Source organism: Chiloscyllium plagiosum, unplaced genomic scaffold (assembly GCF_037043375.1).
Source record: "Chiloscyllium plagiosum isolate Xiang-an unplaced genomic scaffold, Cpla_swu_hap1 HiC_scaffold_11, whole genome shotgun sequence".
NCBI classification, from domain to species: domain Eukaryota; kingdom Metazoa; phylum Chordata; class Chondrichthyes; order Orectolobiformes; family Hemiscylliidae; genus Chiloscyllium; species Chiloscyllium plagiosum.
The window spans coordinates 40,806,855-40,834,854 of NW_028270149.1; the positions used below are offsets into that span (position 1 = coordinate 40,806,855).

At 38.0% G+C, this 28,000-nt stretch overlaps 1 protein-coding gene across 3 annotated transcripts in view; it reads right to left on the bottom strand.

The window, feature by feature from the left end:
- Positions 1 to 28,000, bottom strand: part of LOC122557277 (phosphatidylinositol-binding clathrin assembly protein) — a 158,999-nt gene that overhangs the window by 51,473 nt on the left and 79,526 nt on the right. For 2 of the 3 annotated variants that reach the window (XM_087991997.1, XM_087991995.1), the window contains exons 10-13: positions 25,314 to 25,437; positions 14,235 to 14,273; positions 13,984 to 14,132; positions 11,229 to 11,332 (exon numbers count right to left, since the gene is read on the bottom strand). In XM_087991997.1, coding sequence (XP_087848123.1) covers positions 11,229 to 11,332; positions 13,984 to 14,132; positions 14,235 to 14,273; positions 25,314 to 25,437 — 416 coding nt within the window. The remainder of the gene's footprint in view (positions 1 to 11,228; positions 11,333 to 13,983; positions 14,133 to 14,234; positions 14,274 to 25,313; positions 25,438 to 28,000) is intronic. The other variant, XM_087991996.1, reaches the window with a different exon arrangement.

Here is a 28,000-nt window from a genome sequence, read left to right on the forward strand (position 1 = left end):
TTTCTAAATGGGTTTCCACAGAATTTTGAGACTTAATTTTTGAATCAGTTTGAACCAAAGTGAATATTGAAAGTTTCAAAATATGCCATCCTGTGTGCATCTCAAGTGGTTTCAATAAAATTAAACTGAAATGAACAATTAAACAAAGCTTCCTCCTCACCAGCATCCACACCTATTCAAGCACTCACCTTAACTACCAATTTTGTACTTCTTAACATCTAAAGTTAACACCATCTAAAGCCATGTGCACTGAAAATCTAATTAAAATTCAATGATAATTTCAAATGTGGTAATTTAACAGCTGTGCATATGATAGCTCAAAGCCTTCTGAAGTACTTCAGTGGATTCTAGATCAGTGGTGCTGGAAGAGCACAGCAATTCAGGCAGCATCCGAGGACAGGCAAAATCGACGTTTCGGGCAAAAGCCCTTCATCAGTACTTCAGTGGAGTCCATGCTTATCCATGGCTCTTCAAAACAAAAGTATTTCAGATATTTATACTTCACAAACCTGCCTATAGTATATACATACATTTAGATAGCATTCATCCAGGTTAAAAGCATAAATATTTCAAAAGTATGACAAGATCCTTACCCAGAAGATCTAAATTCCAAATGTCAGCAAGGATGAGAAAGAAGAAAATTTAACACTGAAGATCAAATTTAGGTTGTAGTGGGAGAAAAAGCAAAAAAAATTTCCAGGACCCAGAAGAGGTGAATTAGATGCTCATGCTTCCAAAAAGATTTTTCATAGTCATTTGTGATCTTTAATCACTACAATAAGCCGAAGAAAGTGTGGATCAAACATACCAATGACCTGAATTAATACAAATCTCTATACTCGTATGGGAAAACTGCCTTTTATTTCAAATGGAGAAGAATTGGTGAGGTGGTTGAAGGAAAAAAAGATATTGCATAATTTTCAAATGCCATTCAATGGAACTTGCATTTGTATAATATCAAAATTGATAGGAACAGGTGCAAATTTAATTCTCCGAAAAAACTTAGACTGGAAGAAAAAGAGAAAGGTCTAATTTTACTGTCCTCTTGTCCAAGTTTACTGCAGATAACAGTTTGGTTTCAAACAGAACAGTCACGAGCATGGAAATGAAAGAGAAAACTGCATTAGAATTGAATAGAATGAAGCTAAACATCAGGCTACTAAATCAAATTCATGTTGGGTCAAATTATAAAAATACCAAAACAATCTCTAAGTGAGCATTAAAATTTGGAAATTGGTTATAACAACTTTTCAATGTGTGAGCTTAATTCAAGCAATCATTTTGTATTAAAAGTGCAGTTCTGGCAATGCAAGCCTCAAGCAATAGACTAAAAGAGGACAATGTCCTGCACTATACCATAAAACATTAAGAAAATATAAATATAATTGTATCATATTTGGACACCATGGATTAAAACTAAGCTTCACTACAGCTCAAACTACTTTATTCTGTATCAGATGTCGAAACAAAACAATGCAAGTATTTAAGTTATCACTAAGAATCATGACATAAAACTCACTCAGGTATAGTTCAATTATCTCAGAATTGAACCAACAAACGAGGGAAGGATGGCCATCTGCAGCAAGGTCAGGGAATCGCTCTAAGCCAATCCTCCTCACCTACCACATCTGTCAGTCAGGCACAGATTGCCTTTGAAATGGATGCCACCGTCCATCCACCCTGGAATATGACTGGTATGGAGGGGGATCACACACCACCTTCCAGTTTGACTGTAGACACCAAAATCACAACACAACGGGACATTTAATATTGCCCATACATGCAGCGCTGGTGAAACTCTCAAAAAGGATTTACTACTTGGAGGGTAACAGGGACAGGGGTGGGGAAAAAAGGAGAGTGTTGTCAGTCTGGGTGGCATACTCTTCAGACAGTTGGTATGGACTTGTTGGGCCAAAATGGCCTTTTTCCAGACTATAAGGATTCTAACTGCACTTGGGAGGAACAAGAGGAAATTCTAATGTTCTAGAATTTCTGATGATATAGTAAAATATTAAAATCAATCCAGAGGGAAAAACATTTGCACATTGCATTGGTGCAGAAACATTCCATTGGTATTGTAGCTGGAATCTATATTAAAAAGGACGGTGTGCATTTGAGGATTATTTTATGACTTGATATCACTTGTAAAATTGGAGTAAGGCAAATAAGTTGCAATAATCTAACCAATCTTGAGTCTTCTCGGAGACAGATGACTCGTGGCGCTTTGACTGCAGGGTCATCATGCCTCAAGTGAGGGGAGAGGTTCAGAAGGAGAGTCCTTTATCATAAAGTCAGCCAGTGCAAGAATTGAACCCACTCTGCTGTCCAGCCAACTGAGCCAGCTGACCCTCAATACTGTTGAGTGTATTAACATTCAATGCTCAAGAGTTCAATGGATCAAGTCCATATGTACATCACACACTGAATCCCCACTAGATTTCAATTCACTGCTGGGTTTGAGGTAGCTTGAGTGCAAGTACATAATTATGCATCAGGTTTCTCCTTTCTTCCCTTTGTTTGCTTTACTACCAAAATCCAACACGATGCACAACGTGGTTATTGTTTCATGCAGTGTGTGCCAGGAATCAGTGATTCTCAGTGCTCAATAGACATGTAGCAAATTTACCCCCAAAACTTCCAATCCCCTGCTTGGACCTTACACATTCACTCATTCATGAAGTTTTCCATAACAAGGGTGAAATAAGTATATTTCAAGTATGCAATCTCACCAAAAAAACAACAAACAAGTTAGGATACCATATAGGAAAGGCTACCTGAGTTCACAAAATGTAAATTATGTATTTACAGTCTATTACAAATCTATTTGTGATCAAGTATGTATAAATTTAACACATTCCCCTTACAAATCTATGCCACTTCTATAGTGCAATCCTGTTATTGAATGAATATTTACCTGGTCATAGATACTATTACACACCTCCAGAGGAGGTGTGACTTAAAGCAAGGTGCTCTGGCTACAGGAAAAAGTACAAAGTTTTCCACTATGGAGTAAGTGCTGCAGGACAATGCAACAATAATCTCAATGCTGTCTTATTATTATGGACTGCAAAATAATTGCGATACAAGTTAAGCATGCTAGTCGGAAGTGTCTGAGTTTTGCCAAAGTGTGTCTTACCTTTTCTGAAGGAGGTAAATGAATTTCAGGATTTTACCTGGGTTCAAAATCTGTGCTCAGAGGATTTAGTAGCAAAGATCAAGATTGACTCACCACAAAGAGAAAACTTGACTGATAGTGCTGTTATTTGTCTTGTGACAGCAGTTTTGAGAACTGACATGATAATTGTTTCAATTTATTTTATTAAAAAAAAGTGCTTTCAATTGTTCCAAACAGTGAAGAAATAGTTCCCCACATCTGCTCAGTGAGGAGAGGGATCTCATTGAGATATCAAAAATTATAGAGTCAGCTTAAACACAAGGATTGATTTCCAGTTGAAATTCAAACCTGGATTCCACAAACTGCACCAAACCAACATTTTGGCTTAGTGTCTCACTAAGTGTTCTTATGTTTGTTTAGATGAATGCTAGTTCTGCTATTTATACTGTATCGGTTCTTAATATATTAGGTTAGTGAGAAGGAATTGTGTTCTATGTAAAAATAGAGATGGTGTAAAATTCTGTCAGTAGCTCAACTAGTAGCCGGTATTAGTCCAAAATCAGAGATTTTCTTTTCCACTGACTTCAAAATTGACTTGTGCCTTGCATGGCATTGAAACTGTAAATACACAAAAGTATTTCATTTGCTCTCTTGTGCTTTGGGACATCTTACTTTTGAAAAAGAGACTATAGAAATACAAGCTGCTGGAAAAGCTCCAGCAGGTTTGGCAGCTGAAGGTGGGTCACTGGACCCGAAGCAGTAACTCTGCTTTCTCTCAATATCTACTGCTAGATCTGCTGGAATACAAAACAAACTGCTGGAAAAACTCCAGCAGGTTTAGCAGCATTTGTGGAGAGAAAGCAGAGTTACTGCTTCAGGTCCAACGACATCTTCAGCTGCCACACCTCCTGGAACTTTTCCAGCATTTTTGTTTGATTTCCAGCATCTGTAGTTCTTTGGTTTTTCTACATAAATTGCAAGTTTGTTCTTTAAAATTGGTCCATATCACTTAAAGGATACGAGGACGTGCAGATTTTTACCTGAGCTATTGAAGGACTTAATTCTCACATGACTTAATTCTCTTATTTGCATATTAGAACACACCTGTCTGTACACAGGTTATTGAATTGTACCCTGTGTGGAAGGACAAAAAAAATTACACTATATATGCACAAGTACTGTATGTAGCCTGAATTCTTAATATTCCAAGGACTGCCAGATTGGCTCTCATGCATTTCCCTTCATTAAAATCAATCTGCCACTTGTTTGTCATTCGTCATAATAGAATCAGATGCCACAAAATGCTATCAAACAGAACTTTCCTCAGGAGAAACAGGCTAATGAAAACATTTAGGGTGTAGGTTTGCTTGCTGAGCTGTAGGTGTGATATCCAGACGTTTCATTACCTGGCAAGGTAACATCAGTGGCGACCTCCAAGTGAAGCGAAGCTGTTGTCTCCTGCTTTTTATTTAAATCTTTCTCCTGGATGGGCAAACAAACTTCGGAAAACTGAGGAGAACCAACTATACAATGTATTCAAGAACTGATACTCAAAAAGTACAGTCCGCAGATTCCTCAAGAACAAACCACAACAAGCAGACCAAACACAGCCAGAAACCCTAACCACCTTACCATACATCAAAGAAGTTTCAGAATTGACAGCCAGACTACTAAGACCCCTCGGAGTCCTAGTAACCCACCAACACTCTCAAACAAAAACTAACAAAAAGACCCAGTACAACCCATGGACAAAACCAACATCATCTACAAAATTCCATTCAAGGACTGCCACAAACACTATGTAGGACAAAACAGAAAGTTAGCTACCAGGATACACAAACACCAGCTAGTCACAAAAAGACACGACCCTCTCTCCCTCTTAGCCCTACACGGTTGAAAAAACACCCACCATTTCAACTGGGACAACACATCTATCCTGGGACAGGCTAAGCAAAGACGTGCCAGAGAATTCCTAGAGGCCTGGCACTCCAACCACAACGCCAAAAACAAACACATAGATCTAGATGCCACCTATCAACCCCTCAGAAAATGAACAGGAAATGACATCACCACAAACCCCAGGAACCCCATCCAGGAGAAAGATACAAATAGAAAGCAGGAGACAACAGCTTCGCTTCACTTGGAGGTCGCCACTGATGTTACCTAGCCAGATAATGAAACATCTGGATATCAAACCTACAGCTCAGCGAGCAAACCTACACCCTAAACCTCAACCTGAGCTACAAACCTTGCAATGAAAAAGTGCTCTTCAGCACACAAATGGACTGAACTGGAGATTTTTTCAGTTTGAGTTAGCACTTTGCAGAGATACACGAAGTAGCTGTCATGGATGGCATTTAATATTTTTCAATCTTTCTCAGCTAACTTGAACATTAAGGAAAGAAGCGTTTGGAAGCAGTAGATACAGTACAGAATTAAGCCAAGAGTGAAGCTTCTGCCATTCAATGAGATCATGGTGGATCAGCATTAACTCCATTTACCCACCTTGGTTCAATATCCTTTTAAAAGGATACCATTGTTTTCAAGTTTTGAACTGATCTAACTTAAGCAACAAAAAAAAGTGTTCTAGATTCAACTAGCTTTTGTTGAAAGTACTTAAAGGATAATTTTAATTGTACGGTTACAATTTCAGGGTTACATCCATTGTTCTGAAGTCCTGTGCCAGAGTAAATAATTTCTACTTATCATATCAAATCCTTTAATCATTATTTTGAATACTTCAGTTAAATCACTACTTAATTGTCTATATTCAAGTTAATACACTCCAGATTATGCATAAAGTCCTCATGACGTAACTCTTCTAGACAGTGATATTATTCTGGCGAGAGTCTACGTTGGACTACTGACAAAACTAATATGCTTGCTGACATGAGGTTTCCAAGACCCTGAATAGAGTAGGAAAAAGTGAGGACTGCAGATGCTGGAGATCAGAGCTGAAAATGTGTTACTGGAAAAGCACAGCAGGTCAGCATGTGTTGCGCTTTTCCAGCAACACATTTTCAGCCCTGAATAGAGTACTCCAGATGCAGTCTCAGAGTCTATGACATAGTATCCACATTTTCATATTTCAGCTACATTGAAAAAAGGCTAATCTATCGTTGACAAAAAAAATGCTAACAAAACTCAGCACATCTGGCATCATCTTTGGAGGGGGAAAACAGAATTAGCATGGAGTTGAACATGACACTTCTCCAGAGCACAAGTCAGACAAACGCAGAGTTATATGCCATTGAAAGAGGGAAGGGGAGTAAGAGCAAAAACAAAAGGAAGACCTGCATTAGACAAGCAGGAGTTTAAATAACAAAGATGTCACAGAATGAAAGGCAAAAAGTGAGCAGCTGACTGGCATAACTAGAATACAAGCAACTATATCAACAACTTTTATTTGTAGGAAAGGAGGCAAGTTAAATGAGAAGTTGTTTGATGGAAAAAACAGTGGAGGCAGGAGAATGGTAGTACATAGGGACTGTTTGGGACTCTGTTCAAAGGTAGTAGTAAGCACAGAGCATCTCTATCCCCTTTTGAGCAGTCAAAGGTTCAATCCAAACATTCTTTTAGGTGAAAAGTAGCAATTTACTTTTATTTCTTTGAATTTAATCTATCATGGGCAGCATAGGTGGCTCAGTGGTTAGTACTGCTGCCCCTCAGTGGCAGTGACCTAGTTCGATTCCAGCCTTGGGGGACCATCTGTTTGCATGTTCGCCCCACGTGTGTGGATTTCCACCAGGTGATCCAGTTTCCTTTCATAGTCCAAAAGATGTGGATATTTGGTCATGTAGGCTAAGTGGATTAACTGCAGTAAATGCAAGGTTACAGGGATAGGGCAGGGGGCTGGTGTGGATGGGATGCTTAGAGTGTCAAATGCCCCCTTTCTGAACTGTAAGGATTCTATTCTATGATTATATTGTATTCATTGTGCACAATAAGTTTTTCTCTACACTGGAAACACCAAATGCATACTGGGCAACTGCTTTACAGTACATTTTCACTCAGTCTGCCAACGCGACTCAATTTATAGTCACTTATTTTAATTCAGCACCTTGTTCTCATGCTCAGTTTTGTATCCTATCTGCTGAAATGCTCCAATGAATTTCAAAGAAGCTCAAGAAACACACCTCACCTTCCAATTAAGCACTTTACAACTTTCTGGATGCAACAGAGTTCAAGATTTTCAGAGCATGAACTAATCTTGTTTTGATTTTATTTTGCCAGGTGCCAGACTGTATCTTGCTTTCACACTTCTGTTTTCAGACAGTGCTACTCATTATCCTGCCATTAACAGTGCTGGACTAATGAAGTTTCTTTACCATAATCAGTCCTTTTACCTCTTGATTCAGGACATCGTCATTTACCCTCTAAGAATTTACTTGTTTTCCCTCTTTCAATAGCATAAAAATCACATTTCTACCTCTCTTCAGTTCTGAAGTCACATTAGATTCAAAATATGTTATTACTTTCTCCACAGATTCTGCCAGACCTGCTAAACATGCCCAACGCTTCGTTTTTACTTCCGATTTCCAAAACCTGGAGTATTTTGCTTTTATTCAAAAATTCCACTAAATCATTTAAACAACTAAAATCTCTCTGCATCTCAACAGGCCCCAAACATCTTGGGTATTAAACATTGCTAAAAAGAAACACTTGACACATTTGTTTTGTACTCATTGGGACTGGGATGCAAGAAGCAAAGCTTTGAAAAGGAAGAACAATTTAAAATGCACAAGAGGGTGTTGACTGGTTGGACCACAGTTGGCGTGGAGGTGCAGCAGGAATTTTTGAATGGTCAAATCTTCAGCTGATTAAGCCCAAACCAGGATGAGACTAGTCAGGGCATTGCCATACCCTGCATTTCTCCACAGCAGTCTCCAAAACTCAATGAGAAATGTACACAATCAGTGAAGATTGGGGACAATATTTCATCCTCACTAACAACACTGTAGCCCCCCAGGGGTGCTTACTCAGCCCCTACTGTACTCACTGTATACCCATGACTGTGTCGCCAAATACCAGATGTCATTTACAAGTTCGCTGATGACATCACCACAGTCAGTTGAATTTCAGATGGTGACAAGACAGACTATAGATGGGAGGTGGAAGACCTGGAAAAATGGTGCACCGAGAACAACCTAGCTCTCAATGCCAGCAAAACCAAGGAACTCATTGACTTTCGACAGGATATTACTCTTGCCCCCCTCTACATGTTAACAGCACAGAGGTAGAGGGAGTGGAAAGTGTCAAGCTCCTAGGAGTGGTCATCCACAACAAGCTTTCTTGGGCTATTCATGTGGACGCACTGGTTACAAATGCCCAATGTCTTTTTCCTCAGGCAGCTGAGGAAATTTGCCCTTGCCAACTTTTATAGTTATAGCATTCTGTATGTATCACTAGCTGGTACGGCAACTGTACCATTCAAGATCGGAGACAGTGACAGAGTGGTGAACTTGGCCCGGGCAATCACAAAAGCCAATCTCTCATCTATAGAATCCATCTACCTGGCCTGCTGTCAAGGAACGGCCGCCAGCATTCTCAAAAATCCATTCCACCCTGGCAATTTTTTTTTCCTACAACCTTTACCATAATGGAGAAAGTACAAAAGCCTGAACAAACACACCAGCCGGTTTTAAAACAGTTTCTATCCTACTGTTAGGATACTGAAATGGACACAAACTCTTAACATTCGCCTGTACCTGTTTTTGTTTTTGCTGCCGTTTACCTATTATTTACTTATCTATGCTACTTAATTATGTGCTCTCTCTGTATTGCTCGCAAGACAAACCTTTACAATGCGCCTCGGAACTCATGACAAATTCAATGTGTGAACAAATTCCTCTCTGATACAAGCAGCAAGGTCTTGTGTGAGAATATGTACTTTCTTGTAATGTTATCCATTTGCATAAGTAAGCTCCACCAAATTTTGAAATGGTTTCTGCTGTAAATCTTAACACAGTGACAATACAATAGCTTTAAGAGGTGTTTTGTGTCTTCGTTTTTTTTCAAAACAAAGATGAAGGTCAAGATAAAAACGTCAAGCACTCTGTTTCAAGTTAAGGTAAATAGTTTAAGAGACCTTCAGGACTTTAAAAGAAATGTTGGAACAATAGAAGCAACATGAATGGGTGGAAACAGCGTTTTAGTTTAGTTTTCAGTAGTTGCTGGGGATTTGAAGCTGCCATACATCTTTCCCTACTACTGCAAAATACTCAAGTTTTCTCTCTGCCAGGATTTTCTCTATGTTCTTTTCTTCTGGACTAGAAAAACATTGCATATTAGACAATCCATTTGACTTAATTTGTCTTTGCCAAGTATGTGTTTAAGGAATATTAACATATTGAACAGTCACTTTTCAGTAGTTAAATAATTTATTATTCTGTTAAGTTTTTCAACAGAGTTAAAGTTAGACCAATTCTTCTTTTTGCTTGTATCTTAACTATAAAGTAAAGTGTCTTTCTTAAAGCCAAGTAGCAGAACCAATTGAATTACGTCTGGGACACAGCATCTTACACTTGCCTTTAGATAAGAAAAAAGTTTGGGTCAATGCAATCTCCTTAATATATCTGAAGGGGATTTGGTCTGGACTGTAACCACACAGACAAGTGTTGGAGTAACAGAGGTCTACAGGCTAGAAAGTGACCCTTTCACCCATTGAGTCTCTGCTGGTTGAAGATAACTAGCTAACTGTTTGAATCCAATTTTTAAACACTTGGCCATGGCCTTGGCATCGTGAATGTACATCTAAATACTTAAATGTTGAGGGTTTCAGGCCGAGTTCCAGATGCCCATCACCCTCTGAGTAAAAAAGAATTTTCTTTTGAACCCCTCAAAGCCTCTTGCCCCTTACCTTAAATCTATATCCCCCCCCCCCCCAAGTCACTGATCCCTCCACCAAGTGGAACGTTTCTTTCCATCTATCTTATCTATTTCCTTCAAATTACATACATCTTAATCATGATCCCCTCTCAGTCTCCTCTGCTTCAAACAACCCATCTATCCAATTACTCTTCATAAAAAAAGCTCTTCAGCCCAGCAAAATCTCTACCATCTGCAGTGCAAACACGTCTCTCCTATGATGTGAATTCCAGAAGCACAACAGTCTAGCGGCTGTCCAATACTTGGGTGTAATTCTGCTGTTGGATATGATGTTCTGAGGTTTGCAACCACAGACAAGCAGCCCACTGCGAAAAGGTCAAAGTGGTGTGTTGTTTGATATAGTCGGCCAGCTGCTGGCATGTATAGCCTACATATGTCATACAGCACTGAAATTCATATACCACAACACAATTGTGTGCAGGCAGAACAACTTTTTTTCTTTGACGACAGCACTGTTGTGAAGAATGACTCATTGCTACATTGCAATGTAGCAGCATGAGATGGCCAGCTTTACCTGTTGCTTAAATTATTAAATTATAATTTCTCCCAGGGTAATTTGAAGTAGATTGGGCTCTTTGAGTGGCAAAAAGTGTCAGCAGATGCCCACTCAAGTTCAAGTATTATGTTGAGTGATCTCACTCTATAAAATAATCTGATTTTTTGGATCTAAAAAGGATGGCCTCAGCCAGAATGCCAATCACACTAACTTAAACTATCAATGTCCTTTTGCAACTTAACACGGTCAGCTAAACGTGGATGTATGGCTTTTTATTCTTTGAATGTCATTGATAAATATATTGTAAGCTGAGGCCTGAGTACAGATCCCTGAGGCACATCACATTCAGCCAGTGTACAAATTCAGTTGATCTGTCTTTTACTCCAATAAATTGAAGTCTATGCCAGTAGCAAAAGGAATTGGTGTCAATCATTTTTGTTAGTTTCTTTGCAACCAGGAGTATTCTGGAAAAATGTTGATCTAAAAAACATCCTTGAAAATCATGAGCAGAAATGGAGCAGTACTGCAAAATAGTACAGATAATTAATATTTTTCATTTCAGTCTCCTACAAGCCCAAATGTTTTCACACAAAGTAAAACAAGTGGATGCAAGTAAATAATGCTGATTACACTGCAGCCAAATCACAAATTAAGCTCACCTTACACAAAAAGAAAGCCAAATGATGTAATAATTATTTAGCATATGGAATAAATTAAAAAAAAACTTACCTCCCCATGCGTTAGCTACTGAGGTTGATATTGCTGGTGTGCTCTGTACAGCAGGTACAAAAGCTGACTCCAGGTTGAAGATATCATTGGACAAATTAGGGGCACTGGACAAGAAACCAAAATATTCTAAATTAATGTCACAGAAAGATTGCTAAGATAACCCTTTGCCCAAGGTTTCTAAAATATTTGTAACTACCTTTCTAGTTAGTTACAGGGATGCCAGGAGTGCGGAACTCAACTGGAAACCCATAGTGTGCAACCTTTGTTCTCCTACTTCTTGGATAAAACAAACCTATTTGTACATTGTTGATGCATACTGGATCCACTGGAAAGGTAATAGTAAAGTATCACGCTTTGCACCACCTTCAATCACCAGTTCTAATTTCCAAAAAACCTCAAGTACCAGATACCTAGAGCCTGTCTCCACTGAAAACATTACATTCGGTTGATAATAAGCAGAACACTATCAATATGAAAGTGCTTTTTGATTAAAAATGTGCAGGAGCCAATTAACAGCATATCCAATTCCGTGGTTCTTCAAAACAAAAAAAGGCCAATTCTGGAAAAGTATTCGAGCTGTTAAAGACAAGGAGTCAAATGTAAATAGTGCAATTCTCTCTGCTACTTCCATTGTCACCTACTGAATATCCAAAATAATTGACAATATCGGGCAAATAATTTGGATAAATTAAATCAAATGAAAACATATTTGCAAATAATTAGATGACTCATTAACCACATTTCAGTAAGTTACTTGCAAGTTTTCTCTTGTAGCATTGTAAACAAAAAACCTTGGAAAGAATGTGAAGGAGAACTGCATATACAGGTGCGCCATGTGGATCTTCTACATTTATAGAAGGTGGAGAGGTACAACTGCAGTTATGTGAACAAAAACAATTAGTTCAAGTGCCAGTGACTGCTCCACTGCTGTTTCAATAATGATCAGGTAAATGCCTCCTTTTGTGCCCGATAACTATGATTCCAAGCCCAGCCATAGGGTGCCAGATTTAGTGGAAATTAAAAAAAATTATACACAATTAATATGTAGCTCAATGCAACTGATTAGTTTTGTAAAGCTTACAAGTCAAGTTACTCATATCATCTAATTAAAAATATTCAAAATGCCAAGTATTAATTTGTACATTGAACAATTTGTCTTTTATATTCCCATGAACATTAAACATCAAAATCAAAGCTGAGCCTCTTCTTAATTTGAAACAATTTAGTTATACAGGTGTGTTTCATTTTCCGAGGAAGAACAATTTCACAATTTCTGCACTGGACAATAATTGCATTTTCAAGTTTCACAACTTTTAAACAGCACTAATCATTTATGACACCTCTCAAGACTAAAGTAACTGTAGCAATTATAACAGAAACAGTGCATGCAAAATTAGCACATTATTTCATACTTTCATCTACCTTCAGTGCTGTTTTATTTGCAAGCTTAGCTTGAGCAGAAACTCAAGACATTTTCCAAAATTGACTTGGATATCTTGATCAAATAATTTGGTTTCAAAATAGACATCTAAAGAAATTGAGAAAATTGAAAAACAAACCAAAAACCAATCTACAGATATGCAAAACTGCTTCAACTAAAATGACTAAATAGACCAGGATTGTTCCTCTGCATTTGTGACCAGATATATTGGCAATCTGGGTGTAATAGACATTAAGAATTTTACAAAATTGCAGACCTGGGCAAGTGAATTTCACATGAAACTACACCATGAAGTCTCCTTGAGTTTTTTGTTCACACATTAAACCTTCTGAACAAAGGAATCTCCGACTATACAAGTCATACCTCAGGCTCATTTCAATATTCTCCAACTGTGCTTAAATCAAGAGACTTTCAACATTGATGTCTTACTTTAAGAGACATCAGAAAAATAGAAGTGATTTTTCTGGTCTTTTAATTATATTTCATTTCTTTTCAAATTTAATCCTGGAGACTTGTTCTGTACTACTGTAAAAATGTATTAGAAAATACTCAAACAAATCACTTTTTAAAAAGACGCTTTCCCCAACTTCAGGTTCATAAAGATGCTACATCTAAAGAGCACGTTAAGGTTCAAATGAAAATATATACTGGTTTGAGTCTGATGTTTCTTTGGGCTGATTATGTTTATTTAAAAATGAACGCATTTTAATGACATGGAGGAAGATTTCCACTTTTTTTTCCTCATCTGTAAAATAGACTGATCGTGAAATGCATTTTTGCATCTTAATTCAATATTGATTTTATGCTTTGCATGGGTGCAAACCGTTAACAAATATCACGGTCTCTTCCGGATGCATCCAACCAGAACCATGACCTTGCATACCCAAATACTTGCAGTAGATTTCAATTTGATTCATCACCTCCATAATTAAATTTAAAAATTAATAAGCTTAATCTTTTTGTTCCTTTCCATTTAGAATTATGATATTTAACCAATATAGATTGGGATAGATAGGGAATTGTTTTTAAATGCTACATCAAGCATGTCTTAAGAAGCCAAGACTGGTGAGATACCATTCCAGACCACACAAGCCTTTGGATAATTTAATTCAAAGTTAAGTCATAAGTTTCCTAATGATGCTACTTATACAATCCAATTCTCAGAAATTTGCTCTATTTTATTTACCTTGATTTATTAAAATATCCAAAGCAATTCACAAGTTACTTGGATACATTAAATCACTGAAGTTAGTTGTCAGACAGTGAATTATTAGACATTAACTACTTCAACGAATTAAATGAAAAGTTGCGTACCTGTTAGTATTTGTTGCTGGTGCAGCTACTGAGAACAGATCAACTGTTGCAGTTGTACTGATACTTTTCCCTGATGTGGAGCTTGGGGAGACAGTTGTGGATGCTGTTGCTGACTGGGGTGGCACAGACATTTCTTTATGTCGCTGCTCCTGTCAAGAACAGGAGAGATAGATTTCTCAGGTTGTTCTTGCATAAAGTACAACATAAATTAAGTGAATTCAGCTGATTATTTAATGATGAGCATTACCTACCTGCATCACAAATCCAGGTGGAATAGCATCGCACTTTGCCTACATTGGCAGAAATTACAAATTAGGCACAGCTAGCTAGGGGGAGTGTGTTCCAAACCATGGAGCCACAAATTCACCATACTTCAAAAGGTGTCTTTAGAACTAAGCACACTATCTCAACTGTTCCTTTTATACAACTGCCTATATTACTGGATACAGCTGATGTATTTCACTTGGACAATCGGCATCACTACCCCGTGACTTGGTCGAGGGGTAGGGTTGGGGCAAAAAGGTATGAAAGGAAGACAAGAAAATTGGTTCTAAACTGTTAGTCACTCTTCTAGGAAATAGTGTACAAAACCTGATTAATAGCACAAAATTTCTAGGTTGTGATGCATACATTATACATTCAAACTACGCACTAATTATAGTATATGACATGCTGACACAGAAACAGGCTGTTTGGCCCAACAAATCTACAATGATTGTGCACCTTTCAAGTTTCCTTCCACATTCTTCATCTTATATTAATCAGCATAACATCTTTTCCCCCTTCTTAGGTGATTAGATTTTTTTTTCCCTAAAATGCATTTATATAATTTAATACAATTAGTCCCCAAATTTCAAAGAAAATTTCAAATCCTCAAAACACTTTGGATGAAGACTTGTTTTCTGTATACTCTGATTTCTTGGTAATTATCTTACATGGCTGACTTTTAACATTTTGCGGTCTCAAAAGTGGAAGCACTGTCTACTCTACCAAGAATGTTTCAAATTTTAAACATCTCTAGTTGGTCTCCCCTCAAGCTTCTCTTCAGGATGAAATTATGCATTTTTCATTCTTTCTGCTAGAAAGAATGCAAGGTCATTCTTATCATTCATCTAAACGTTTCTGTACTCTCTCCAATGCCTTTACAATCATCTGTATAATACAGAAATGAGAATTGCATATACCATAGAAGTCTAAAGGTTTGATATAAAGTTAACCACCTGATTTTCAATTCTTTCCGTCTAGAAGGCTTGCTTTTGTTAAAAGCCTAAAAGTAACTGGTGTTTGATATTTCTGTACTTACAGATCCCTTTGCTCTTCTACCCCATTTAGATCCTTATTCATCAAGTAATACATAACTTATTTTCCCCTCACCAAAATTTAACATCTGTGTAAATGATTTTCGACATTAATAAACTTAGAGGATAGGTATATTAGTTGTTTTTGCAATTTGTTGCAATGAATATTCCCTCTAATGTTTCTTGGTTTTATGCAGCTTGTTGGTATTTTCAAGATAGCAGTGCAGCTATGTACATGAAGATCCTAAAGGCTATCATGGTTGTGTGCAGCCTACTTGCTGTGTTGCACAACTGCACAGTGAGGGAAGAACATAGAACTTTATAGTGTATGTCTTTCAGTCCTCTGTTGCACCAACTTGCAAAACCACTATTCCATTCTCATCCATATGCTTATCTAATGACCATTTAAATGCCAATAAAGTTGGTGAGTCTGCTACTGTTTCAGGCAGGACATTCCATGCTTCTACTACGCTGAATAAAGAAACTACCTGATATCTGTCCTATATCTAATCAGCCTTCAATTTAAAGCTATGTCACCTCAGATGCCATCCCCATCTGAGGAAAAAGGCTCTCATTGTCAACCCTATCTAACTCTGACTACCTTATATGTCTTAATTAAGTCACCCCTCAGCCTCCTTCTCTAACAAAGACAGCCTCAAGTCCCTCAGCCTTTCCTCCCAAACCAGGCAACAGCCTAGGAAAAAATCTCCTCTGAACCTTTCCAAAGCTTCCACATCCTTCCTCTAATGCAGTGACCAGAACTGCACGCAATACTCCAGGTGCAGCCACACCAGTGTTTTGTACAGCACAAAGCTAACATACGTATGTCTTATTAACAGCCCTATCAACCTGGGTGGCAACTTTCAGGGATCTACTTATATGGATACAGATACAGCTCATCTACACCACTAAGAATCTTACCATTCACCAAGTACTTTGCATTTCTTTTACTCCTTCCAAATGGCACAGTCTTCCTCAGCATTGCCCAGCTTCTCCCCACTCTTCAATTTAATGTAATTCAAAAATCTGGAATTGTGTTTTTGATTTCAAAAAGTCTAAATTGTTAATATAGTCGGTTGTCCAAGCATTGACACTTGTGGGACTCCAGATTTCACCATTTTTTATTCTGAAGTGGTGTTTTATCCTTACTTTCTGCTTTGCAGCCAACTAGCCATTCTAGTACATGCCTCCTGGCTCTACATGCTTTGCTAAGATAGTGTGATGAATATCAAAGGCTATTTGAAAATCCAGGTAAGTTGCATGTACTTCATCACTGTTTCACTCAGTTGCCTTTTCAAAAGGGATTTTAAAAAAGGTTGGTAAGGCAAGATATCCCTTTTGGAAATTCATGCTCCCATTTTTCTAATTGTCGTTTAACAGGGATGCCATTATTTTACTTATGGCTGATATTAAACTGTCTGGCTTAAAGTCCCTGGGCATGTTTGGCTTTCCTTGTTAAATACAGTTATACTGTTAGATATCCGCTAGTCCCCCAGCTCTACAGTTGCTGGTCAATCGTGGAATGGGCACTTAAGATAGCAACAAGCTACCGATATTTGTATATGTTTAATATCTTCACAAAGAAGGGGAAAAAAAGGAAAAAAAATATGTGTTTTCTGAAACCTCGTGCATTCTAAACAAGTAGCAGGAAAACTGGCAAAATCCGGTTTCAAGAGGAAGTTTACTTCATTGTGATTTGAGTCAAACTATTTGACAAAACAAATTCAATATAACCTCACTCATGGATAGATTCAAACATGCCATTAGGCCTGGAAACAGAACTCTAATGCTATGATTACAATGTGAAAGAAGTTTTTTTTTGTTGTATAGGCCACCATATGCAGCTAGAAAGAAATCATCACAGAAAAGATCGATCCTTTATGTAAAAGGACTGAACAGACTTGGAAACCGTGCGACTCAACATTAACAAACAAACTTATTCAAGTCTATCAAATGGAATTTAGACAAATATTGACAATTTTAGAATTATACATTCATATCAAGTGGCTTCAAGAAATTTTTCCAGGATCTACATTTTTAAATGTTTTATATAAGAAAGTGAGAAAAGATTCTTACCCCAGTCTGCAATTTGCTTTTGGATTAAAATCAAAATGATTTGAGAATATAATTTTCTGGCACTTCAACTTAATGCAAAAGCATCTAATTTCTTCAACAGTGAACCCATTTTGATGGCAATTCTGATGATTAACAACTTTAGGGTGCTTTTGATCATGATAGGGTACAAAATTCAGTTAATTCTGATCTGTTCACAATGCAGATATATACAGGTCAAATCTCAGTAAACAAGCAACTTTTTAAAACAAATTCAAATCATCAATAAAGTCCATCCTATTAAGATGGAACATTGCAATCTAATTTCTCTCAGTCTCTGACCTCTGCACAATCAGTAACATGACACCAGACTATCAAGTGGACATTGAACCAAGTGAGACAGATATGAAAACGTATTTCAATCAAAAAAGGGGTTTGAACAGAAACAGACTTGCCCATTCCCTTTACATTTTTAATTCAGATGTCTCAATCAGTACCTCTTCCTTGTGTTTGGAAAAGATTGCTGCAGAAGCACGGATGTGAAGTTGTCTTACAAAAAAGGTACACAGCAAATTAACAATTAATTCCATTTATTCTTCCTCCTCTCTAAACAGCATAAAAACCATTTTCTAGCTCCTTTCAATTCTGAAATAGCGTCAGACTAGAATCAAAACACTAACTGTTTCTATCAGAGATGCTGCCATAAATGCTGGGCTCTCTCGCACTTTGTTATTTGTAATAATTGATTTTAATTAATCCTTTCCTTCCAAAGAGAAGGATAAAAGTGGTTTGGAAAATTTAAATGCTCAAGGAGGTGCAGGGCAGTTGGAAGAATGTGAAGAGAATCTTTTTTGCAGAAGACTAAAGCCAACCCAACATCATGTACTCCTCTAGTCAAACAGAGCAAAGCAGACATGGGGAGAACATGCAGATTCCACATGGACAGTAGCCCAAGGCTAGAATCAAACTAATGAAAATCAATAGTCCAATTAAGTTTCCACATCAAATGCATTCATTTTTATCTTTGAACACTTGTGTGAAGTTGTCACGATTATAAGTATTTAATACACTAGACTATTATATGAATAACAGTATCCAACTTTTATAATAACATGAGTATTGCTTGTTTTGATATTAAAATTACACAGGTAGGGAACTAAAGGAGCATTTATTAAAGACAAAATGAAGTGTAAGGCGGCCTAGATCCAAGACTGAAATCTTAAGTGTAAGATTTTCAAACTATACACTCCTTCATGGAAACTCAGGAAGAGAAGTATGCCACTCAGCCCTTTGAAACAGTTGCGCTATGAGAAATCTATACCATAACACTGCCCCAAGTACCTTGAAACATTTGTCTAACAAAAATTGTCAATCTCAGATGTAAAATAACTGTTGATATAGCATCAGTTTGCAGAAGAATTGCAAACTTGTACTGGTATTTATGTCCAAAAGAGGTTTCCAATTTCAGTCCTGGAAGGTTTACCTCAAAGTTTAATTACTTCCCCTTGTTCGACACATCAGTAGAGTGAATTTTGAACTATCCTAACTACTCTCCCTAAAAATGATGAAAATTTTGATCAAGTCACCTTTTAACCCAAAAAGAGATTATGGCCCTTTGTACAATATCTTGTAAGTTAACTTTTGGAATTCAGATAACATTCCAGTAAGCCTGTACTACATTCCTTCCTTAGAAAGGAGACTTTTTTAAAAAATAGGTTTATATAATTGAGGCTAATCCTAAGCTTTATAACCATTATAACATAGTTTATACAATTCTTTGATGATTTGGGGTGGCACGGTGGCTCAGTAGGTAGCACTGCTGCCTCAGTGCCAGGAACCCAGGTTTGATTCTAGCTTTGGGCTACTGTCCATGTAGAATCTGGATGTTCTCCCAGTGTCTGCAGGGGTTTTCTCTGGGTGCTCTAGTTTCCTCCCACAGTCCAAAGATATGCAGGTTAGGCAGACTAGCAATGTTAAATTGCCATGTAGTATTCAGGGATGCGCAGGCTACGTGGATTAGTTGCAGGAAATGCAGGGACAGGTTAGGAAGGGAAGTCTGGGTGGTATGCTCCTCAGAGGGTCAGAGTGGACTTTGTAGGCTGATTGGCCTACTTCCACATTAAGCTTTTTATGGTTTGAGGGACCTGTCCATGACATTTTAATGATTTAGGTATCTAGACATCTTTTGAAATCTCCACTGTTTCTACCATATCATTTAAAAATAAATTGAATAGAATAATTTGTAAGTCCTTTGCTGACCTTGCAAACACCAACCATTTTGCCTAATTGATTAACATCTCTGGCTGTTGTTAGCTTTGATTAATTTTACATATTCATTTACACTACCTATAATGCTCCTTATACAGCATAAGAACTAGGAGCAGGAGTAGGCCATCTGGCCCTTCAAAGCTGCTCCACCATTTAAGATCATGTCTGATTTTTTCATGGCTTCAGCACCACTTATCTGCTCTCTCACCATAACCCTTAAATTCTTTTACTGTTCAAAAATTCTTAGCTTTACTGTAGAAGCTTCAACCATTTCACAGGGCAGGGAATTCCACAGATTCACAAACCTCTGGGTGAAGACATTCCTACTCAATTCAGTTCTAAACCTGCTCCCCCTAATTGTGAGGCTATACCTTCTGGCCCTAGTTTCACCTGCCAGTGGAAACATCCTCTCTACTTCTCTTATCTACCCCCTTCATAAATTTTATGTTTTTATAATATCTGCCCTCATTCTTCTAAATTCCAATCAACATAATCCCAGTTTACTCAGTCTCTCCTCATAAACCAATCCCCTCAACTCCAGAATCAACCTAGTGAACCTTCTCTGCACCCCCTCTAGTGCCAGTAAAGAGACCAAAACTGCAAGCAGTACTCTAGGTGTGGCCTAGTCAGGACCCGATACAGCTAAAACATAACCTCCCTGTTTTAAAACTCAATCTCTTTAGCAACGAATGACAAAATTCCATTTGCCTTGTAAATTACTTATCACACCTGCAGGTGATGTAACCTAAAGCTATAAATCAAATCAATCAATCTCATAAGGTGGATGCAAAGGATCACATTAAAACATCTTCAAGAATAGAGGAACTATCCCCATTGCCCAGGCTAATCTTATCCTTCAAATCAATATCTCGCAAAAAAAGGTCATTACCACAATACTGCTTATTGAGTACAAATTAGTCATCCAAACAGCTATCACAGTGACTACTTTAGAGGCAAGGAGGTATTTTTCTGAAGTACTTTTGAGACATCCAGTTATCCTGAAAAGTGTTCTCCATATATAAAAAATGCACGCATTCGTTTTTATCCAAGTTACATTAGCAATTTTGGTTAGAGCTTTCTATTCCCTCAAGTAGCTAGGAATTACAACAAAATGTTTTACCACCCTAGCTGATAGCAATACTGAATAAGTTCAATCCCAGAGTGAAACCTGCTCAACAGATTAAGTTTTATTCTTGCTGTTTGTTCACATGATAGTGATAGAAGTATATTGCACATATTTATAAGGTGGTTTCAAACTAAAGAACAAAGTTTACTACAAGAAAGAAAAAAATGTTTACATTTAAGAACCCCATTCAAAACATTTTCATTACAAATATGATAGTGAATCAACCCTTTACCCTTTACAGGAATCATACAGATACTCAAACCTCAGAAAAGATCACCCAGTTTCCATTTTGGAGTTTCTTGTTCAGAAGGCATGGCTGCAATTGGTTCCTGGAGCTTCCTTCTGACTGAGTTCACTTCTGGAACACACATGGGCTGAATCGCCCCATATTTTGGGCAAGTATTACTTTTATTGAGTTTCATGGAAAGTTTCTCACAAGGCCTAGCAATGTTTTCATGCAATTGTCCCAAACTCACCTCATTAACTATTACCACAGCCCTCTTGTCCAATGCTAGCTTGGATGTCCCATATACAGTAACGGGACCTTTTTAAGAATTGCTAAGATAGTCCAGAAACCCTGGTACTGGCACCACCTAAACAATGTCATTGCACATCAGAGTATTAGCAGCGTGAAACTGCCCTGCACAGTTTGGTGGACAGGCTGATACAGAAGAGAGCCCCCTTCTTCCCTAGGACTGCCAGAGGAGATCACAACACCAGACTCAGTCTGGTCGGAGGCTGCCACCCATGTCACTTTGGTCTCAATTGCCCAGAGGAACATGCAGTGATGCCAAAGGAAGGTCAATGACCTCTTCCATTAGCATCTGTGCTCTTAGTCACACATTCTGGTACTGCACTGGTCAGTTATCAAGGCTCATGGTCTAGCTTATCTCACTATTATATGCAAAATCTTTCCTCACTCTCACCCACACCAACATCAACATCCCACACAACTATCGCTGCATGGCCTCTGCATCTTCAACTCACTCACTCAAGACATAGCACTACCTTGCCCCCACCTACACCAACAATTTAAGCTGAGCTAAACAGCTTGTTCTTCTCCTCCAATTCCTCTTTATCACTCATCATTATTAAAAATTCTATTATCCACAATACAACTGAAAAGAGCTAAAACACCTGTGGACATGTCTGCACATGGGGGTGCTGCCTGGCATTCAATTCCTCCTACAAAATGGAGAAGCCTGACCATCCAAATGGCCGATTGACCCCCCCAAACCATTAGACGGATGTTAAGTTCTGATCTGCTTTGTTATTGAAGGTTGACTCCCCTGACTCGACAGAGGGACTTTGAAGCATGGATGTCTGCTTGCAACGTGTTTAGTGTTTTAAACACATTGGCCATCAGAGCACAGCTGTGTTATTGAGAGAGCACCATGCCACAAACTTCAAACCCTTTGATGGATGACTTCTGACAAATGGCCTTGCTTTGTACCTGCAATACACTGCAAGGCAAGATAGAAGTACCGTGAGTCTGAAATGTAGCTGAGAGGACAAAGCACTGACACACAAGGCAAGGCAGAGATGCTGAGAGCATTTAGGTAGGTACAAAATGAGTGAGCATTGAGACAGCAAGCAAGAATCTCCAAGATGCAGACTGGTCCAGTCTGAGCTGGGTGCCTGTCCCAGCGTGCAAAGAGTCTTCGCAACAGCACTAAACATGTGCTGAGGACCTTCAAACTGAATCATTAAGATGCAGCAGTGTACTGCAAGCAGTTCAGAAACGTGCTATGATAATGTGGAGAGATAGGCATCTGAAATGTTCCAATGTCTGTGGACGGGACGGGATTGGGTGGGGGGGGGGGCAGCGGTGTGCGCGCATGCACACAACTGCTAGCCTTGGACCGTTCCTTCAGATGATAGCACGAGGTGTGTAAGATGGAGGTCCAGTGGAGGAAGCAAGCAACAAAAATGTGGAGTCAATAGATAACCACAGACTTTTATGTCAGGAAGTCTGCATGTCTACTTTCTATTCAAATGTGTGGGTGAACAGGAGTCTGCATAATAATGAGACATGATAGATTGTAATGAAGTTGACAGTGAGAGAGAATGGCTATTGCTCAATAGCAAGAATTTCATTGACATTTGGGACCTTTGTTGGAAGATGTGACTTGTCAGTCTTGATGTTAAGATATCCCTTGTGATTCTCGTGACTCTCCCAAATTTCTCACCATAGTCCAATGGTATTTTGGGTCTGGGAGGATTCCACCCATGGGCTTTTGATAATTGCTACAGCAGTATTCTGCTGGAGTTTAAGCCACTCAGGCTATTGTCCCCAACCTTGACCGTTTTGATAACTGACCGATTAAAACAGCACAGTTATTCTGATAACATCTGCACACCCTGCCAGACCTTTTAGATGGTACAGTTTGAGAGATACTGGACTTCTGTCACTAGGCAACAGCAGTTTGTTCTTTAAAAAAGTCATTTCTATTGCACTCAACTGTTCACCTCAAGCTCTACCCAAAGGCTGTTAGCGATCATTAAAAATATACACTTCAACAAATTTCCAAACTCCACATCAACTTCCAGACAACTGTAAACCACTCTCCAAACTCAAGTGAAACATAAACATGTTCTTCCTTTCTTACACAAAATAGAAGCAAAGCTGGTCATCCTTTCTGCACTTTACAACCCGAGTAGTAATACCATGAACCTTCACTACAACTAGTTGAGAACCCTTACAGGTTCAAATCAAATTGCCTGTCCATCATACCTGCTACCTCCAGTCAATTTCCTAAACATGTCAATAACTCACATCGAATTCTATGAACTTCAAATTTTACCTAACAGACTCTTATAAAAAAAAACTCTATTGAATGTCTTCTGAAAATTCATGAAAATATTCATTCCTTCATCATCCTAACACCTGTTCAAAGGAAATTCAACAAAATTCATCAAGTACGACCTATCCTTTACTGATTGTCCTGACTGAAAAATTTTAAGGTGTACAATTAGATGCCAACAATTTCCAGACATTTGGCTAATTAGTTTAAGCCTTTGTTTTGTTCCTCTTTCCCATCTTTCCTTAATAACATACAAGATTATCCAATCTAAAAGGAAAATGCATATTTTGAAAGATTATATTAGGCACACCGCATATTCTTTTACTTATTTTAAAACCATGGAAAAGAAACCCATGCAGACACAGGGTGAATGTTTCAAACTCCACAGTATCACCCAAGCTGGAATCAAATCCTCACCCATGGAGTGAGGTAGCTAACCACCTGGTGTATATCTACAATTTTAACAGCTGTATCTTCCTTTTAATTTGTTAAATGGACTGGAGTTTCATCACACAATTAATTGCATGTACACACATTGTTAAACTATTAACTAAATCTGGCTCATCACTCACTTTTTTTTTTAAATTCACTGAGTTACTGATGCAGAAGAATATCCTGGATAACCTAAACAAATTCCATCACATGGCATATCAGAAAGGAAAGTTAAAATTTTCTAATAAAAACATTTTGCCTGTGTTATATGTTTGTCAAATCTTTTCATTTATGCAAGCTACTAATTCACAGTTGCCACTCGGGAGTCCTGCATACAACTCCCCTATAGCCTGAAATAATTTTCTATTTCTTAAACATTACCCATAAGTTTCCATTGCCTGTTTACTTCTCTCATATCCTGCCTTGCCACTGAAATGATTTCAACTTTACTCATTAGTTAATTCTAATCTAAATGTGCAGATCAAAAACTGGATTCAGATTCAATGCACATATGATTAAGATGCCACATCAGAAGTTCACCCTATTGTGAAATAGCTACATTAATTTAGCAGCTAGTGTCAGAAAACTTGCCTATAAAATTATAATTAATATATTGGCAACTAATGAAAGAATATTCAAATTATTACACAGTAGATTTGATTCAATGCATACTGTCAATTTACTCATTTAAAATAACAATGTTTAATACCAAATCACAAAAAGGTTGGAATCGGAGATCACCACTGAAATGGAGAGTAAAATTAACTACAGCTTCTTCTCTTCATTACTATCTCTATCTCTTGAATACCTCCAATATTTTGCCACACTTACTTCTTAGAAATGGGAAGAGTTCTTTGACATCAAAATAGATGCTATTGATCCAGTTGTCTCTGATGCTCCACCATATAACTCTGAACTAGACCCAGTCTCCACACCCTACTGCTTTTAAAAGTGTTATATAAAACAAAATTCTTATATTAGTGCTTCTGTAATCTCTAACTGCTTCTAGGATATCTATTTTGAACTACAACCAAGAATTTTACAAGTCAATTGTAAATTAATAAAAGTAGAACAATTGAGACAAATTTAAAAACTCTCCAAAAATCAAATTATGTTTCAGAATTGGCAAAAAAGCAGAGCTTTTACACTATAAAAAGAGTTTTCCAGCACATTAAAATCATTACTAATGAAACGTCTAACTGCTCATTTTTGACAGTACGGAGCAGAGAATAAGCTAGGTTTGGCTTAAATAATTTGAAATTAAAAAGTTGTGTTCATGCAAATACTCCAATGCCCTCAAATACAGCCAAAGTTTTAGAAGCATTAATGTTTAATAAGGCAGCCACAAACCTTGAGAGCCTGTAGCCTAGCTTGTTCCTCTTCTAGAGCGGCTTGCTTTTCCCGCTCATCAACTTTACTCAAAGACATCCCTGTGTTGGAAAGAGTGGAGACTGCATTCGAGAGAGTAGTTGCTCTGTGGAGTGGCAGAAAGAATTTAGAACACATCGATATTTTTGCATTATTGTATTAATAGTAAAGCAGCAACAAGCTCTCCTTTTTGGACCCGGAAGGCCCTTCTTCAGGAAGAAAAGAAAATAAATGTTTAGGTAAAAATTTACCATGTAGGGAAAATAAATCTTTTAGTTATGAAGTGCAATTTTATTTGAGATTTTAATACTAGAGGACAAAAATTAACCAGCTTCGATGAATCAATTGCACACAAACTTAAGTATTGAGAGGCAAAGACTACAAAAACAAGGTAGTTATAGCACGTCTCTATAAGAGGCTGGTCTGTCCTTAACTAGAATAGTGTTTTCAATTCTGGGCACCACGCCTTAGAAAGGATGCAAAGGATCCTCTGTGTGCTCCGGTTTCCTCCCACAGTCTAAAGATGTGCAGGTCAGTTGAATTGGCCATGATAAATTGCCCATCGTGTTAGGTGCATTGGTCAGGGGTAAATATGGGTTGCTGGAATGGGTTTGGGTGGGTTACTCTTCGGAGGTCAGTGTGAACTTGTTGGGCTGAAGGGCCTGTTTCCATAATATAGGGATGAAAAATTTCAGCTACAGGGATACAGTGGAGTGGCTGCGGTTCTTAGGAAAAGGTTAGATAGAATTGTTCATAATCATGAGATATCAGAGGAAAGGGGGAGAATCTATTCTGAGTGGTGGCAAGATCAAGAACCAGAGAACACCATTTAATATGTATAGCAAAAGAACAAACGAACAAATAAAAGGGTTTTTATTTTTAAGCTATGTGCCATGAGGATCTGAAATAAGAGCACAATGGAGGTAGATTCAATTGTGGCTTCCAAAAGGGGACAATGTTCTACAATGAAAATCACTAATTACTTGATGTCCATTTAACGGAATACTGACATCCCTATGGTGACTATCATGGTAAGCTATCCTTCCCAACTCATCTTCAGCCTTTGACTCAAAATTAACAACATCCTCCAATAAAGGATATGGGGGGAGAAAGGTGGTCATTATGCCAAACAAATTGCTTCTGTTGAGAGCCAGTACTGGTACAGTCTCAATGACCTCCTTCTGTGCTGTACATATTCTATGATTCTTTGATTGCGTTGCTTTTGTTACTTCACACCAGAGTCCTCTTTAAAACACTAAAATTTCATATTTCTAGAGGTCATAACTGAATTCTCCATTTTCTAGGTGCACATGCCTGAATTCCTGATTAACCAAGTCGTTGCAGGCTTCTAGAAGCTGCCCAAAAGCCAGCATCCAGTTGACTATGAAACAGAATCTTAAATCTCAGCTAATCATTTATAGTACCTTCTCTTCAATATCCTGCGGAGTGAACCTTGCACTGTATCATTCTTCATAGCTACTGCATAGTAGATAGAATCATCTACAAAAGCTTCCGTTCTGGAATCTCTCCAAGATCTAGTCCTGGTCCCCCTTTTTGTATATTAATTTCTTAACTCTTCTTGTAATATTGGCACAACACAGCAATGTGAAACTGTATCAGGCTCCATAAATGATCTGATCATACTCCGCTTTACATCCCTAACACCTCACTCAGCCCTTCACTGTGATTTGATATAATTGCTTGCCTAACATCAAATGCTGTATTAAAGGAAAGATTTGCTCCAACTCAGTACTGTGAAAACTAATTTTTGTTCCCTTCTCAAATCAAATTGATGGTGCCTCCTTCTAATCCTGACAACCACCTGAAGTGGAACCATGTTACTTGCAACAAAAATTGTTCAAGAAACAGATCTGGCAGTATCAGTTGGAAGAAAGCAGAGTTCACATTGAATCTGTTGACTCATCAGAACTACACCTTCATACCAGAGCTTCTCCAGCTATTTGTGTTTTAATTTCAGATCTCCAACATGAAAGTTTTTTTAATAAAACTTTCATGTCACTTGTAACATCTTGTGACTTGAATCTAACTTAAGCTTCAAACCACATATTTGCTCCATCACCAAGATTGACATTTCCAACTCTACATAATGTTGCCAAATTCCTTCATTGCACCAATTTATCGGATGAAAATCTCAATTATGTTTGCTGTCTCTAGACTCCATGTTCTAATGCCTTCCTGTGCAGCCTCTGAACACAGTTGAGCTCATTCAAACCTCTGCAGTCCAGACTGTAATTCACACGAAGTCACAACTCTTACGTAAACTGACAGTTCAACAATACTCCCAAATTTATAATCCCTGCATTTAGTTTCAAAGTGCTCAACACAGTTCCCTTGCTTCTTTAACCTCCTCTAACACTATAAGCCTAGATCTATGCAGTCCCTCAATTCTGTCCTCTTATGCATAAGAATAGCGATTGTTTTACTTAGCTTCCATCAGCCTAGGCCCCAAGCTCTAGAATTCTCTACCCAGATCTTTCTACATTGCTACTTCTCTCCTCTCAGTTCTTAAAAAACTAACTAGGACCAGGCATTTTGCCCTCCAGTCCTGATATCCTCTTCAATGACTTGGTGCCAAAACTTCTCAATGCCGATACATAACATGTTAAGACGCTCAAGAGTAATATTAAAGGCAACAATTAACTGCAAAA